General features: G+C 39.6%; 1 protein-coding gene across 4 annotated transcripts in view; it reads right to left on the reverse strand.

The window, feature by feature from the left end:
* Positions 1–16,822, reverse strand: part of LOC145767516 (vam6/Vps39-like protein) — a 178,973-nt gene that overhangs the window by 31,214 nt on the left and 130,937 nt on the right. For all 4 annotated transcript variants that reach the window (XM_082579352.1, XM_082579353.1, XM_082579351.1 and 1 more), the window contains exons 12-14: positions 15,860–16,001; positions 9,563–9,649; positions 9,402–9,475 (exon numbers count right to left, since the gene is read on the reverse strand). In XM_082579352.1, coding sequence (XP_082435478.1) covers positions 9,402–9,475; positions 9,563–9,649; positions 15,860–16,001 — 303 coding nt within the window. The remainder of the gene's footprint in view (positions 1–9,401; positions 9,476–9,562; positions 9,650–15,859; positions 16,002–16,822) is intronic.

The raw sequence follows: 16,822 nt of genomic DNA on the forward strand, positions 1-16,822 counted from the left end.
GGCACTGCAGTGCAGCCGGCCTCGCCGGTTAAGAAGCGGTGTTCTGCAATGATCATGCTCATCACCCCTACTATTTAACATTTACATCAGTGACATGCCAGAGACTACGTCACACCAATACGGCTATGCTGATGATCTTGCACTACTCCATTCTGACAAGTACTGGCAGGTAGAAGACTTACATGGACATGACCCAAATCGCAGACTACCTGAAGCTATGGATGCTGAAACTAAGCCTGACAAAAACCACTGTCACACCTTTTCAACATGGCATCTACACGCCAATTGTCAGTCTCTCTCAACGGAAACCCACTCCCACACAACCCGTGTCCCACTCACCCAAGAGTGAAGCTTGACCAACAATGAGCCTACAAACACCATGTTGAAGCCCTCCAATCCTCCATGCTAAGCTATCAGCACGCAACAACTTGCTGAGATGGCCAACTGGAACATCCTGGGGTGCTAGCACATCTACACTCCGTACAAGTGCTCTTGAACTTGTATACAGCACCTCCGAATACACCTCCCCCACTTGGTGCCGCAGCATACAAACTAGCAAAATTGACACTGCCCTCAACACCACCATGAGAATAATCACTGGTTGTCTGCTTCAAACTCCCACTGACTTTCTGCCGGTACTATTAGGTATCGCTCCAGGTAGACTTCGTAGGGAAAACCACGTACGCAGTCTGGTCCTACAACTATGTCAAGGACCTCCTCAACCAGATTGTCCTAAACTGTCACTCCCAGCGCTTGAAATCTCGACGTTCGTTTTCCCACATGCTGCAGCTATCTGGAACAGTGAATGGAGAGAGAGAAGTTGTGAGACCAACCCAACTTACAGTCCTTCCCAACACCAACATTGCACCCGGAGCAGAACTACCTCGAAAGAAATGGGTAAACCTCAATTGCCTGCGGTGGGCCGTTTCAACAGCAACATGTTCCAATGGGGCTTCGCCGACTCACCATCTTGTGCACGTGGCACAGATTATCGGACTGCACACCACATTATCTACCATTGTCCTGTATATCGACCCCAGGACAGATATGTGGACCTCACAATGCTCGATGAACACACAATCCATTGGCTGCTGCGCCTGGATGTAAAAACATGATCTGCGGCAGCCTCAAATGCAAGAAGGTCAGCTGCGATTCGCCAACCATAACGGTGTAGCTTCCACGCCAGCCATTCAGACCATCCAATCAACAATATGTTTCTCGGCAGCCGATTTGTAGCAAGAATTGACAGCGATAGACACGTGTTTCGCCCATGAGGCTGGGCTCATCAGTATCGCACCGTATTCTGCCACAAATTTATTCGACCACCGCTTTACCAGTCAGTTTAACTCTTATCTTTGTGGAAACAAAGAAAGAGCCAACAAAACCAGCAGGCGCCAGGGCAGAGGACATTGTGAAGAAAAGGGCGTTCTTCCCGGCTATCAGCACAAGGCTGAGCGCTCACTAGTACAGCGAGCAGCTGCGATTCGCCAACCATAACGGTGTAGCTTCCACGCCAGCCATTCAGACCATCCAATCAACGATATGTTTCACAGCAGCTGATTTGTAGCCAGCCCAGCCCAGCCTCATGGGTGAAACACGTGTCTATCGCTGTCAATTCTTGCTACAAATCGGCTGCCGAGAAACATATTGTTGATTGGATGGTCTGAATGGCTGGCGTGGAAGCTACACCGTTATGGTTGGCGAATCGCAGCTGCTCGCTGTACTAGTGAGCGCTCAGCCTTGTGCTGATAGCCGGGAAGAACGCCCCTTTCTTCACAAGGTCAGCTAAAGTGGCAAAATATTTAGAAGCAGTATCTTTACCAAGAGGTATCACAAATTTGTGATCTAGTTCCGAAGCAGCAAATTCTGGAAACTCGTTGAACATATCAAGCATTTTAAGATACAACAAATGTCACAGTTTCTTTCTATCTCTTACCAGGAAAGAGACTTGGAAAGGTTCAATGACGTAGTACATATTTACTGACATATTTGCATATTTACTGACATATTACATACATATTTAATGACATATTACCGAAAGGCAGTCAAAAAATTCTTGAAGGACTTTAACGAACGGCTTCTCAAATAACTCTAATTTCGATCAGCACCAATTCTCACCTACTTGTATTCAATTACTTCGACTCTCAATCAACAATAATCTCTGCTTCTATTACCCACTGCCACAACAACAGTCTCATAACACAACTCTCATAATAATAATTACACAAATTACACCACTACTTATAGAAGGTTGTTCGGTCTAGTAACTTCGAGAATGTTACGTAATGTTACATCATAAGAAACTCATTGTTCTGTCAAGTTGCACTAAACGTAAACAAGCAAGTTTAAAGAAGCTTCCAGATTGTCACGTAGGGTAGAAGATTCTAGAAAGTACGTTATATAATAAAGATTTTGCAATCCGAGGTTACTACAGATCAGTAACCGATAATAACATATTGCACAAGAATTCCACCAATAAAACAGCACGCTCGGTCAAGATACAAAGCAGCCCGTCACGAGACCTCGCACATTGATTGTGATTCCCAGGCGAAATGTCCGCGTCTACCGCATCTATAGCAAACTCCAAATGGTTGTCGCCTGCCTCCTCTCTTCCGTTCTTCGCGCTCGTAGTATCCGTGATCGTGAGATCGTCGCTGATTATCTGCAGAACAATCTCGAGCAAAGTGACCATTCTTGCCACAAGAATAACAAGTAACTTCAGAATTTCTCTCAGTAATATTTCCGATTATATGATCAACTAAAGGATTTTGTAAACATAACGCTTTCACAGTCCCACTACAATACGGAGTTTCGATGTATATCTTCGCTAACGGTCCTTGGATTGAAGTGTTATTAATCGACATCAAATGGCCATTTTTTCCCGTTAATTGACTTTCTTTAACCAAATCTCTCCTCACCATTATACCCGTAGAACCAGTATCACGTAAAACTTTTACCTTTTTGTTTCCAACTGTTCCATTCACTACTGGCAGGTAATCTTCAGGTATTACTTTTTCGCAAGCATCTTTTTTGTCTTCTTTCCCGTTTTCTTCTCCAACTGATTACCTTCATCCGGTCTCTTCTCAAGCTGTGGTTCATGGCTCATTATCGCACAACCGCCTCGATAAACGTCTGTGTTTATCCCGTTCTTCCCAGACTGATTGGATAGGGAAAACGACTTGTCCTTGCATTCCTTCGCTTCGTGTCCTTGCCTACTGCAGCGATTGCAGCACTTCCTTGCATCTTGATGAATTCTGTTAGTCTTACTCCGGCAGTTAACAGCCTTATGATCTAAGCCATTACAGTTAAAACAGTGTACTTCTCTTGGAACAGCATCTCCTTTAAAATTGTTTGTTTGCTCCTCGTCATTATCGCATGACATTGTCTCTTCGGTGGACAACTTCTCATCATGGGCAACTAAATACTGTTCCGCCACACTGGCTATATCTTCTAGACTACTAGAGTCTTTGGACTTCTCTCCATTAAATAAACAGAAAGATCTCTTGAACATGACTCTGTGAATTGCTCCTTAACAATAAGGTTTGCCAATCCATCTAGCGATTGTTCAGCCCTCGAAAGTTCAAACCATTTTAACAAAAGGTTCTTAAACGTTCAATAAATTGACCTGGGCTTTCATTTAGTTCAGGCTTTGCCTCGCGGAATCTTTGACGGTATCCATGCTCGGTAAAATTGTAACGTTTCAACAGAGCTAACTTCAATGTGTCGTAATCCATGGCATCTTCTAGTGAAAGTCTTGAATATACATCAAGAGCTTGTCCCGATAACAACATGCTTAACTGAGTAGCCCGCGTTGACTTCTCCAATTCGGCTATTGCAGCATATCTTTTAAATCTTAACAAATAACTATCTAAATCATCTTTTTCCTCAACAAATGATGGCAAATCTGGACGTCTAACTTGCGCCACATTAACATTTCGAACATTATCGTTAGTAGAATTAGATCGCTCACCAATGTCCAATTTTTGTCTTTCTAAATCAAGTCTTCACTTTTCCAATTCATATTGCGGTCGTCTTTCTTCAGCTTCTGCTTCACGCTACACCCGTTTCTCTTCGGCATCTGCTTCGCGTTGTGCTCGTTTCTCTTCAGCTTCGAGCTGTACTCGTTTCTCTTTAGCTTCACGCTCTGCTCTCTTCTCTTCAGCTTCTCGTTGTGCTCGTTTTTCTTCAGTTTCAAGTTCTGCTTTCCTTATTTCCCGAGCAGCTCTTCTTTCTTCTCTTTCGTCAGCTTCTTGCTGAGCTTTTTGGTCCATTATCTTGTGATACTCTTCCATCACAAACTGAGACTTCTCAGTGCCACTCAGCCCCATTCGTTCAGCCATGCTCCGTGAGTTTTCGATCATCTCATTTTTGACAGTATCCGCCATTTTGACAGGTTGTTGTTGATATATTGTTCTTTCGGTTTTATGTATTCCCGGACGAGCCCCCAGAATGTCACGGTTTCTTTCTATCTCTTACCAGGAAAGAGACTTGGAAAGGTTCAATGACGTAGTTTAATGACATATTACCGAAAGGCAGTCAATTAAATGTCGAATAGTTCTGCTGGTGAAATGATAATGAAAATTCTTGAAGGACTTTAACGAACGGCTTCTCAAATAACTCTAATTTCGATCACAATTTATATCAGCACCAATTCTCATCTACTTGTATTCAATTACTTCGACTCTCAATCAACAATAATCTCTGCTTCTATTACCCACTGCCACAACAACAATCTCATAACACAACTCTCATAATAATAATTACACAAATTACACCACTATTTATAGAAGGTTGTTCGGTCTAGTAACTTCGAGAAGGTTACGTAATGTTACATCATAAGAAACTCATTGTTCTGTCAAGTTGCACTAAACGTAAACAAGCAAGTTTAAAGAAGCTTCCAGATTGTCACGTAGGGTAGAAGGTTCTAGAAAGTACGTTATATAATAAAGATTTTGCAATCCGAGGTTACTACAGGTCAGTAACCGATAATAACATATTGCACTAGAATTCCACCAATAAAACAGCACGCTCGCCTCGGTCAAGATACAAAGCAGCCCGTCACGAGACCTCGCACATTGATTGTGACAACAAACTATTCTAAGACCTTTGATATAACTGCTTCCAACTTTTGATTCAAAAAAAGAAAAGTACTTTTAAGAAGAGCTATACTTAAATCAGGCAAAAATGGCCTCATGCTGTATTGCATTCCATCATTTTTTGTTTTCGACAAATAACAACGGCAAACAACGCGTAACAACCACACAGCATTTAACATAATATACTAACATGAAAGTAAACCAAAAATTACAAACGTTTTCGGCCATACTCATGTTAACCCTTATCAAGTAACCAACTGACTGATGTTCTGCATAATTGGAAATTACGGTACAAAACTGATCTAAATACGCAAAAAAAAATCGAAAAAAGAAACGCATAAGAATGAAACGACAAGGCAGAGGAGAGGCAAAATCACATGTCGCTTAATTGCGTAAGGAAAAACACGCAGCAATGACACAAAATTACATGAAAACATTTAGCAGATAAGAGGCGTCTGCAGCGATTAACTGCCTATTGAGACGAGGATAGCAGGATTTTATGAGCAAAGCCTCGTAGATTTTAGTATCAAATTCGATGAAGCATTAAAGCACAATTCTAAAAGACTTTGAACAGTGATGGTTCATTGTTTGAACAAATGTGGTAATCGAGTATATGATCTTTAATGGTACTTTTAATTTTGAGAGCAGTTAAACCCAAATGCTCCCTCACTGTCGTGGCCAAATGTTGCGTGGATATACCAATATATGAACAGTTCGCATCGTGCGAACAAGTGAGCTTGTACATGACATTTGAACACAAAAAGGAGAGAGTCACACACTTATGTTAAAAATAATTCAATTTAAATGTTTTATACATGGGAATAATATAACTGTTGAACTTCAATTCTATAAAACTAGACATATTCTTGAGAAAATGTTTGGATTCTTTACCAATAAACGGGACAGTGTGAAAGTTTTTTATTTTGTGTTCACTGGTTTGTCGTTTCATTCTTATGCGTTTCTTTTTCCATTTTTTTGTGTATGTAGATAGGTTTTGTAACTTCAATTTATGTAAAACATCAGTCAGTTGGTAACTTGATAAGGGTTAACATGAGTATAGCCGAAAACGTTTGTAATTTTTAGTTTATTTTCATGGTATTATATTATGTTAAATGCTGTGTAGTTGTTAGGTATTATTTGTATATAGTCCAAGAAAACTTGCTTGGGTTGGGCTGAGTTGAATCAGTAGGGTTGCTTGGATTGACTGAGAATGTTGATAAGTTGGCGAAGGTGAATGGAGTGAGGTGGTATGGGCATGTTTTGAGAAGGGATGAAAATGATGTGTTAAGAAGAGCGTTGGAGTTGTGAGTGGAGGGTCATAGGAAACAAGGAAGATCCAAGAAAACGTAGAATAGGCAAGTTAAGGAGAAAAGCAGCAAGGTCCAGTGATTCCCAGCCTTTTTCAGCATGGAGGTCAAATACAAAACCTAAATTTCGTAAAGGGCCGCAATAAAAGAAATGCAATTTAATGTGAAACTTGATGTAAGCTTTGACTTTTACTGAGTTTTCCAAAATGGAGGTAGGCTAGTATTGAAAGATGCAGTACTCAAAAGCTGGTGAAATAATATGGTTAGTTAACCAGTTGTGATATTTGGATTTAATACCAAGCATTTTGCTGAAAAGTGCTTCACAGATGTAAGTTGTGCTAAACCAAATGCAGGGGTATTTTTCAGTGTATTGGCTATTAAGTTAAGATACTTTCTCTCTGGACAGGGACTCGACTCCGAAAGTGAACGGCACAATTATGATGGTATTTGAATGCTTGTGTCAGCTTCACTTCTGATGGCAATCTAGCAGCTACTGCTGAAAATCATTGGGGGTGGTGGCTGCGTCTATTGCAGTGGTTCCCAACCTGGGGGTAAATTACCCCTGGGGGGTAATTTGCCAGTTTTCGGGGGGTAACGATACTCGATTTAAAAACAGCAAAGCAAGTGAAGGTTGTGATCTTTATAAAAGCGAAGGAATTGAACAACCGTCTCTTCAAGAAACTGTGCAAGAAGATGGGAGAAAGATACGAAGCATTACTGTACCACACAGAAGTACGATTGCTGTCTCGTGGCAAAGTGATAACCCACCTGGTCGAACTTCGTGAGGCTGTCCATGTGTTTCTGATAGAAAAGAAGTCCGACTTGGCTGAATACTTCTCTAACCAACAGTGGATTTCCCAGCTGTGCTATCTGGCTGATATCTTTGGTGAATTGAACAAAGGCAATCTTTTAATTCAAGGCAAGAATGTAAGTGTGATCGACACCAAAGTAGTTGTAGCAACATTTATCGTAAAGGTTAAATTGTAAAACAAGCGAGTTGGAAGAGGCACAGTTTCATACGCTTGACATGTACCTACCTCGAAGTCAATGGACTTAAGTTGACAGCGGCGTTGAAGGAGGACATAGCTGACCACTTAGGCCAGCTAGCCAAGAAGATTGACAACTACTTTCCGAATTTGAACACGACTAGTCTCCAATGGAACACTAAGCCCTTGACATGTGATGACAGCCAGGTGGATGATGACGAATTTCCGGCCAAAGAAGAATTTATCATTCTCCGAATGAACCAAGTGTTGAAACTTGATTTCAAGGGGAAAGGTAGGAACCCTTCTGGTTTAGCAGACTCCAGGACGCACCAACATTAATTAGCAACACGTGCATTAAATATCCTGACATCTTTTTCAACAACGCATCGCTGTGAACAAGGATTTTCAACTGTCTTAGGAATAAAGACAAAGAAGCGCAATCGCCTGGATGTTAAAAGCGATCCAAGAATCGTCCTCAGTACCACAAAGCCCAGAATCACAAAGCTGCCGGCTGAAGTCCAGGCCCAACCTTCGCATTGAATGTTTACCACGCATTTTTATCTTGTATTCAATATTGTATTACATTTTGATTGTCATAGTTAGCCCTTTGAAATACATAGCAATAAACACCTTTGTTTTTGAAAATTGATCGTGGGGGTAATTCGCTCACTTCAGGGTGGAGATTAGGGTAACAGCTAAAAAAAGGTTTGGGAACCACTGGTCTATTGCCACAGGTGTTGCATATATGTATTGTTAGGGACAGGAATGAATTAATACTGTTAATGCAACTTTTAAATTCATCAATCATATCGCTAATTAGCCTAGTGTGCTGGTGTACTTTCGAATGATCCATTGACTTGGTGCTCTGGCTTAACCACAACATGGCTTAACCAAACGACGGCAGTGAACATGAGCACATCCGCATAGTCACCTTCAATATTTGCCAGAAGTTGCTTAAACTTGGTTGGCCATGATCAAGCGCATTTGCACGAATTCAATTTACTGTTGATGTTACGATTTCTATCACATTAAAAATCCTCAGTGGCTTAACAATGATATTTTCTTGGTGTTAAATGCAGTGGTGCCACATTACAGGGGTGAAATTATCCTCTTCACGCCACCTGTCAACAAGTCCATGAAGACTTTGATTCATCCCTAACAAGGAAGGACGCTAATCTGTTGCACTGACCACAGCTTTGACGAGTCCAGATGTGCTTCTAGAAGACAAACAAAATTCATGAAACATAACTTCCCTTTTGTTGTGCCGTGAATGGAAGGCAAAGTGAGAATTCCTCGCAATTGTTAAAGTCTGGAATAACTCCCTTGATAAACACAACTAATTGCTCTGTATCCATAGTGAGGAGAAGGGTTATTATAAGGAATTTTCTTTGCTAGCACGTAAGTTATGTAACAGTCATATATTGTCACCATTTTGGGTAGTTTTTCTAGCACAAATAATAATTCTTTTGCTGCATCGATAAGGGCAGCGGTTGAGAATCAATGCTTTAGACAGATCGATGAGGAAGTAGGGTGCAAACTGTGAAGGCGATCACCGGTCGCGATACATGAATGATGGATCCAGTCACTTTCGGTAACATCACCGGATTAAAACTGGACTACTACAATGATAATGTGGTCATACCGATTTGTGCGCATGACTACACAGCACACGCAAGCATAAAAGTGTCACACAATTCAGACATTTTTGCATTAAAGAAATAGAGAGTAGGCAATCACACTAAATTCAGTGATAAAAAGGTATTGTGTAGCTTTTGCCACACAAGTATGGCTTTGTCAGTACATATCATTCTTATCAAAGGAAAACCTGAAACTTTCTTGTTTAATCCGATGGATATGTAGTTTCTGATGAAGTCACAGTTGTGTGGCGATTGGCGAATGGTCTACAATACAATTGATTTTATCAATTTATTCACTAACAGTCAAAAGTCATCTACTCTTAGTGGAGGTATTCTTTTTTTATAAACAAGTCACTTGTTAATCAGCTAGCAAACCTTGAGAGCGTTGATAGGGTTGAGTTTGAGGAGATGAGGAGCAAACTCAAAAACGACTTCAATATCTTCACCACCTGCACATAATTATCTAGATTAATGAATTGTTGAGCAGTTTGTGGCGTTATTGCAATCTAAACTAACCAAACAGATAGGCTACTCACTGATATGTTGGAGATATTCGATCATGTCCTCAATAATATCATCTTTGTTAGTGTGAACTTGTAAATCGGCAAGCAATTTATTCAAGGCTGTAACAATTTTGTAAATTTATCACTGACCAATTGACCATGAATAATTGAATACTATCGCTGCCACACAAATGACATATCAGTACAGCTGGTTTCCGTCAGAGGGTAAAAATATGATGAATTGTTCTCATATGGTACCTTAAATAAAATTCATCATTGGAAAACAGAACATTTCATCTCGAGAAAATTCCCTGGAGAAAAACAGGTCTGATCTGAAAGCTAAATTAATAAATATAATTCATCTGGCATTGTAAAACAGCACGACCAGCATAGTTTTAACATTTGGCATGTGCAGTTCAATGGCATACTTTATTCAGAACCCTGGTACCATACCTAGTCAGTGAACATTACAATACTTCTATTCTGAAGAAAACCTTTGCGCCGTCCACCTCAATGGTAAACGGGGACAATGTCAATTGTTTAGACTTAGAGAAGTGGTTTTCAACCATTTTTGTATTGTGACTGCCTCAGAGCAATCAATGTAGCCTCACAACCTCCAAAAATGTTTGTTCAATAAAAGCATATACCATGCAAAACTTAACCAAATTTGATTTTCACCGACATCCAGATATATCTCGTTTCAATGTTCCAATGTAAACTTCTGAAATCAAAAACGTCTTTTCGTGATGTTATCACTGCTTTTATTATATTTCCTATCGAGCTTGGCTAGATTATAAGAGACAAAATAATAAATAAAAGCTACATTTCCGCATTTTCACTGGTTGAATTTATAAACATCTTTTATGCAGTTATGGATTTATTGAAATCAGTTTCAGTGAGATGGTTGGTGCGGCATCTTTTTCACAAGCTTGTCAATGTGTGGAACTGAACGTCATTACGACGTCATCATTTTTATTGCTTTTTAACCTATGTTGGTCGTTTGCTGTTGGTTTTAGTTGGAGTGCCGGTTACTAAAACCATTTCACAATTCCCAAAAGTAGTTTCGTCATGATTGCATCTTTTATGACGTTATTATTACATTATCAAGACTAGACAACTAGAAATTCAGGAACCTAAGGTAAGTTTGTTCCGAAAACAGCGATCAAATACTATCATTATAAGTTTAGCAAATGCTTAAAATTTTGCAATTGCAAGCAATAACAATAATACCAGTAGGCTACATTATGACACAATAACGACGTCATCAAGGCTATAACCAGAAGAGAAGCCACCAGCGTTGAAATTCCCTTTTAGCCATGCCACTTTAAAATAATATGTAATTATGATCTACAAATCAAATTAATACACGACACCAGATTATGCAATGTCTGAGTCTTAACACTGTTAATTGAAGATGAAAAAACTAGTGGTTTTCGATGTTAAATTCCTAGCATACGTAATTTGATGTTAAAAAATTCATACAACAAGTTTTTTAAAGTTACAGCATAGAATTTAGTAAGTCAAAAGCATTTCTTAAATGATCAGTGTGGATTAGAGATGAAACGTCAATGTAGATTGAATATGAAACATCAGAGAGGATCGGAGATTCAGTGATTCCAACAATTATCAGATTCATCAGTGCCAGGTAGTCGCTGCCAAGTTTCATCTCCTGTGCCTGCACGCGTCAGATGGTCCACTCGAAATGTTCCATCCCCATTATCGTCGAGGTAAAACCCAGCGTATCATCTTTTGTTTTCTCCCACATCCCGTGATGACAAGTGATTGGTTTGGCTGGAACACCAGACCTTCCTTATCCTGACCCTCTGCCTCTTTACCTCTTCACAAGGGAAGACCACTGCTTCCTCAACTTGGAAATCATCTCCAAGGAGTACAGTGAGGTTCTCTATCATCACCTCTTGGGATACCTTGTTGACTTGGTAAAGATCGCTACTGACATCTGCATCATGTTGGTGGGTGACTCTCTGATAATCTGATATTGGATTTCTTGTCTTAAGAATGTCTTTAGCTCAGGTGGCTTTTTAGAAACAAGCGTTTTTACTTCATGGACAGATGTAAAAGGGGGTAGCACGACAATTCAAAGCCGACGATTCAAAGCCGTTTATTCAAAGCTGATGATTCAAAGACGAAAATTCAAAGCCGTTGATTCAAAGACGACAATTCAAAGACAAATATTCAAACCCGTCAATTAAAAGCCGATAATTCAAAGCTGATATTAGCAACAAAAAATAAAACAGAAAGGAAACAGAAAATTCAAACCTAAAATAGTTCACAAGAAAACAGTTTTAATTTAATTACATACCAAAAGCCGACAATTCTAACCGAAAATAGTTCACAAGAAAACTACATGCCAAAGTTGTGAGCAATTCCACGCAGATACTGAGCCGTTTTCTGAGCATCATACTGTTGCACAGCACGAAGAATCCATTTGTTTTGTTGTTCACATTTCCTTTTTCACGGTGGAGGATTGTGGCCTGCCACAAGACGTTCCATTCGGGCTTTGTTATGTTTTTGCTCTTTCTTAAGAGCGTTAATGCAGCGAAAGATGGACGGACAAAAGCAACCGACAGTTGATTGAAAACGTCTATGTCACCCTTCAATGCTATTGTTGGTGCGATGCTCTCCACGCAAAGTGCGCGGATAAACATTCCAAAGTTCATTTGAGAACACAGCAGGTCTTCGATGCCTGTGGCGAGTTGGTCGACCAATCCAAGTTGAATTCGGTGATCAAATTCTTCATCTATCACTATGGCTTGTAATGCATTCTCAACGTCTTGTTCTGGTACAAAAGCTAGTGCTGCCAGGCTCCGAGCACTCATTGCAAACTTTCCATCATCTTTATTATAAGCTGCTACCAATCCAAATTGCTGTATTTTATGCCAAACACATTGCTGTAAATGGAAAAAGCAGCCCGTCATTGAAGTTGCGGGAAAATTGTCTTGAATGGCATTGATTGCAGCCTTCTCAAAGTCTGTCATCCAGGACATTGGATTTATTTGAGGTCGAAGGTTTTTATAGCCTGCAAAAGTCGACAATAGGTTTGAGCAGCTTTGTTTGGAAGAAGAGCATAGACAAGAGGTACAATTGCGCCTAATTCAATAGCATGGATGGTATATAGCTGTTGAAAGAGATGGCTTGGAGCTGTGATAAACGTTCCATAAGAGAAATTGCTTTGACTCTGAGAGAGAAGTTCAAGGTTACGCCGGGTACTAAAGATGCATATGCGATCATTTCCAGGCCCAGAATCATAAAGCAGAAACACAGTACCATCATCCAATTTCTTGAATTCTAATGGAATTACCAGTTCTTCAGCATTTGACGGCTCCACAGGAATATTTTGTACTTGCCTTCTGGTTCGCTGAATGCTGCGTTTCAAAACACATTTCTCAGGAATTTGAGCTGCTGCATTTTGATTCAAATCTGCTGTTGCCTCTGTAATGATTTGCTGAGTTGTAGCGTAAGATGTTGCTGCCTGTAACTTAACCTGGGCACAAACGTCCAGAACCTGCTTACGCTGACCATTTGGAGCGTAATATGTTCTCCAACAAATTTCACTGCCTTTTCATTGCAGACATGCATTCTAGCTTTGCACTTTTTCTCTGTCCAATACTCTTTACACAACCAGAAGCTTAACCCTTCACCAAGCTTACTATCCCTGTCGTGATTATAGCAGTAGCCGCCATGTCAAACTTTATTCTTTCCTCTTTCCGTTTTCGTGAAAGAAACATCCATACCACTCATTGTTCGACTTCTGACTAACTTCAGCATTGCGAAACGATGGAATTTTGAGTACAGTACGTGCTCGTACTCTTATCATATCACAGTAAGAATAATGAATTTCAATATCGACTTTTCCAATCAAGCGGATTAATTATCGTCAACTTTGAATTGCCGGCTTTCAGTTGACCACTGTGAATTGTAGTCTTTGAATTATCGGCTTTCAATTGACCGCTTTGAATTATCAGCTTTGAATTGACGCATAACCGTAAAAGGGCCTCCATGTTTTTTACATTTCACAACGAGTTGGTCAATAAAATCACTGGCTCTCACCTTCTTTTGTAAATTATCTTTCAACCTTTGCTTTTTCTTCTCTTTCTGCTTGTTGCTTCAGGTCACCTCCATTAAATCTAGTTGTTTGAGAATAGTAGGCCTACTGGTTGACCGCTCAACTTCATTGATCTGTCTTTCTGATAGCATAAGGTCATATTTGATCCTCTTTGAGTGTTTTTGCCGATTGTGAAGCAAACTCAGCCAAGTACCTCTCTGCATTCAAGTTGTTTGTCGGCAGGTTTTTTTGTTGGTCTGATACCAGTGTATGGAGAGGAGTTGCTCGAGCAGCATTCAGATCAACACCCCAATACTAAAGCTTGCACTGCAGTTCTACTCCTTTTCCAGCCTGGAAGCACATCTCTCCAAGAAGAAAATGATCAAGATCGCTTTGTGGAGCATTGTCTTCCATTTTCACATGTCTCCATTCTACATGGTAGTCTGGAAGAGTGTGTGTCTTTTTTTCAGCAAGGTCACTGCAGAGCTGAGGAAGGATGTCAATTAACAAATCCTGGTCAGCTCATTCTACACAGTTAAGAAAGGGCATTGTCACTCAGCATGTAAAATTTGCAAGTGCTTTTAATCCTGCTACGATGAAATCATTCTCAAGGTAAATTTTACAAGCTCGAACAAGATTATTTAGCGGTGTCTTGGGAAGTAACTGCTTCATGTACGGAATGCAATCATAGACTGCATCTGCCTGACATCCAAGTCGTCGGGTAAAACATCGCTCTTTGTAGAAGCTAAATGACTTATATACTCCAGCTTTCTCTAAAATCAAATCAAACTGTTCTGCTAAAGTTGCTGTTTTGCCATCTCCCTCATGGGCTACCAGCTTTAAAAGAGCTGCCAGAGCAGTTTCAACCACAGATTTGTTTTGCCAGAGGTAGGCCTGCAATGCTAGCTCTCTCTTTACAATGAGTTTACAAAGACCAATTTTGTTTTCGAGAGCAGCCACAGCTTTGAGATTGTCTGTATCGAACCATTCACATGTGTGAAAGTTACAAAGAAAATGATATGGCACATACTTTGATGCAAGTTGTTCTGCAATACCTATCTCAATCTTGAGATTTTAGCTTGTGGCAGCTGTCATGAGGGCATCAATCTGCTCCCACAGACGTACTGCAGTCCAGCGAGGGTCATTGGCAGCTACCTGTAGTCTCTTCAGGTCGTCTCAACATAAAAGGGCAACTATTTAGTCTCTATCTTCAAATGCAAAGAAGAGAGGACGTAGAGAGATCATCTTAAATTCAGTTTAGTCATCATCGGCACGAAAATTTAACATGAGACAAGGCCAATCATTGTCTATCCTACTTCTCTGTGTAGTATCAAAGTGTAGAGTTACTTTTGTTGTGGGCTTCTTATTTACGCAGGCATTTGCAGCTGCTACTTCCTGACAGAGTGCCTTTGTGTGTTTGAAGTTGTTTATAGATTTAGCTGAAGGCAGAACAATTTCATACCGTTTGTAATCTGTTGATGATCAAAATAAAAACCACAAAATAAGTTTAAAAAAGTGGGTAATTTTGTCAAACTATATTATAACTCTACACGTAAAAGCTAAAGCCTACTTATTATTGCTTAAACAGATTGTCTGACCCCACAAACATAGGGTAAGACATCCCAACCAGGTAAAAATACCCCAAAATGACCAAGTTATGGCTAAAAACGTGATTTTTTGGGGAAAATGGCGGCCATTTTGAATTTTTGTCCTGCACACTTTTTTCTTGGAACTCAGACCAAAAATTTTGTCATTTTATGTTGAGATAGGCTAAATGGAACACAAAAAACTGTACCTAAAGCAAAACACAAAATTGCCCATTTATAGCCCACTGCTAATATTAAGTGAGTTATTGTCATTATTACTGTTTTGGCGGCCATCTTGAAAATGACAACTTTCCGGTGCTCTGATTCTCCTAGATTTTTAATATATCATTCTTGATGATAAATACTACAAAAAAACGTTGGAAAACCTTTTGTAGGAATTTTTTTGGGTCAAACCATATATTGACCTGACTAAATAGCCTTCCAGTGTAGTCCGGGAACACCGTGAATCTGGGGTGGTAAAAGGATAGACCCTCGGCCCCTGAGCCTCTCCCGACGACGACAACGATAAAAACAATAAAGGTAGACATAATAAGTGGTTCCCATGCCGTCTACTTAATCAAAATCTTCAATCCACAGACACAGCTTCGATATCAGTCAAACACTTAATCTGTATTGACTAGGAATGAAAAAGCAAAAAAAACTTCTTGCAACTTATTATACCTTTCGTGTGCATCTTCTTGCTTTTGTAGAACTCAATTAGTTCTCGTACTTTGTTAGATTTCACGAGGACTTCCTCCGCTTCAGCAATGATGCAGTTGTTGTCAGGAAGACGTAAGAGAGGCGCAACCAATGCATCATTTGTCTGCAAAATGATGATTTTTATGACTAGTGTATGTTTTAGGTTTGAAAACAATATGGTTACCATTGGACAACGTATGAATTATACACAAAGAAATACAAACAAGAAGCAGTTATGTTTAACAATCAAAATTAAAATATAAGCCTAACAATCAAAATTCAATCACAATCAGACTCTGAGGTTACAAACCACTTGTGCACCAACACAGACCACATGATTAATTTTAAAGAAGTTGAAATTTTAGGGAGAGGAGAGGACACAAGGAAATTAAAAATTTTAGAAACGTTATTCATCAAAGAAACATCTCTGCAATTGAACTTGGACTTGGCATCTGTGCCATTGTATTTATTTAACTGTTGAACTGATAGACCATAAAACACTTATTTAGATTTGTCTCACCCATCTCGTTGTCTGTAATTTGTTTTTCAAAAAGTCTTATCACAAAATAGCACATTTATGCCAATTAACCTTACTATATTTGTTCAAAATGCTATATTTGTTCTTGTTCACCATTCTATTAGGTAGTTGCGACCTTATATAATTTATTGATTTTCTGTGCATCGCGATTGATTTGGATTCATGTTAAAATATTTCCCATGTTAACTGCAATTATAGGTTATCGCTATAATTGAGATTGTAGCGATTCTTTCCATCTCTTACCAGGAAAGAGACTTAGATATGGTCGAATAGTTCTAATTGTGAAATGAAAATTCTTGAAGGACTTTAATAAACGAATCAACTCTTCCAGCAAATAATCAAATGAACAGCAATAGATTCCAACGCTTGTAACTATTAATCGACTTTAACATATTTCACCCACAGCT

The sequence above is a fragment of the Aplidium turbinatum genome, chromosome 3, assembly GCF_918807975.1.
Source record: "Aplidium turbinatum chromosome 3, kaAplTurb1.1, whole genome shotgun sequence".
Classification (NCBI taxonomy): Eukaryota; Metazoa; Chordata; class Ascidiacea; order Aplousobranchia; family Polyclinidae; genus Aplidium; species Aplidium turbinatum.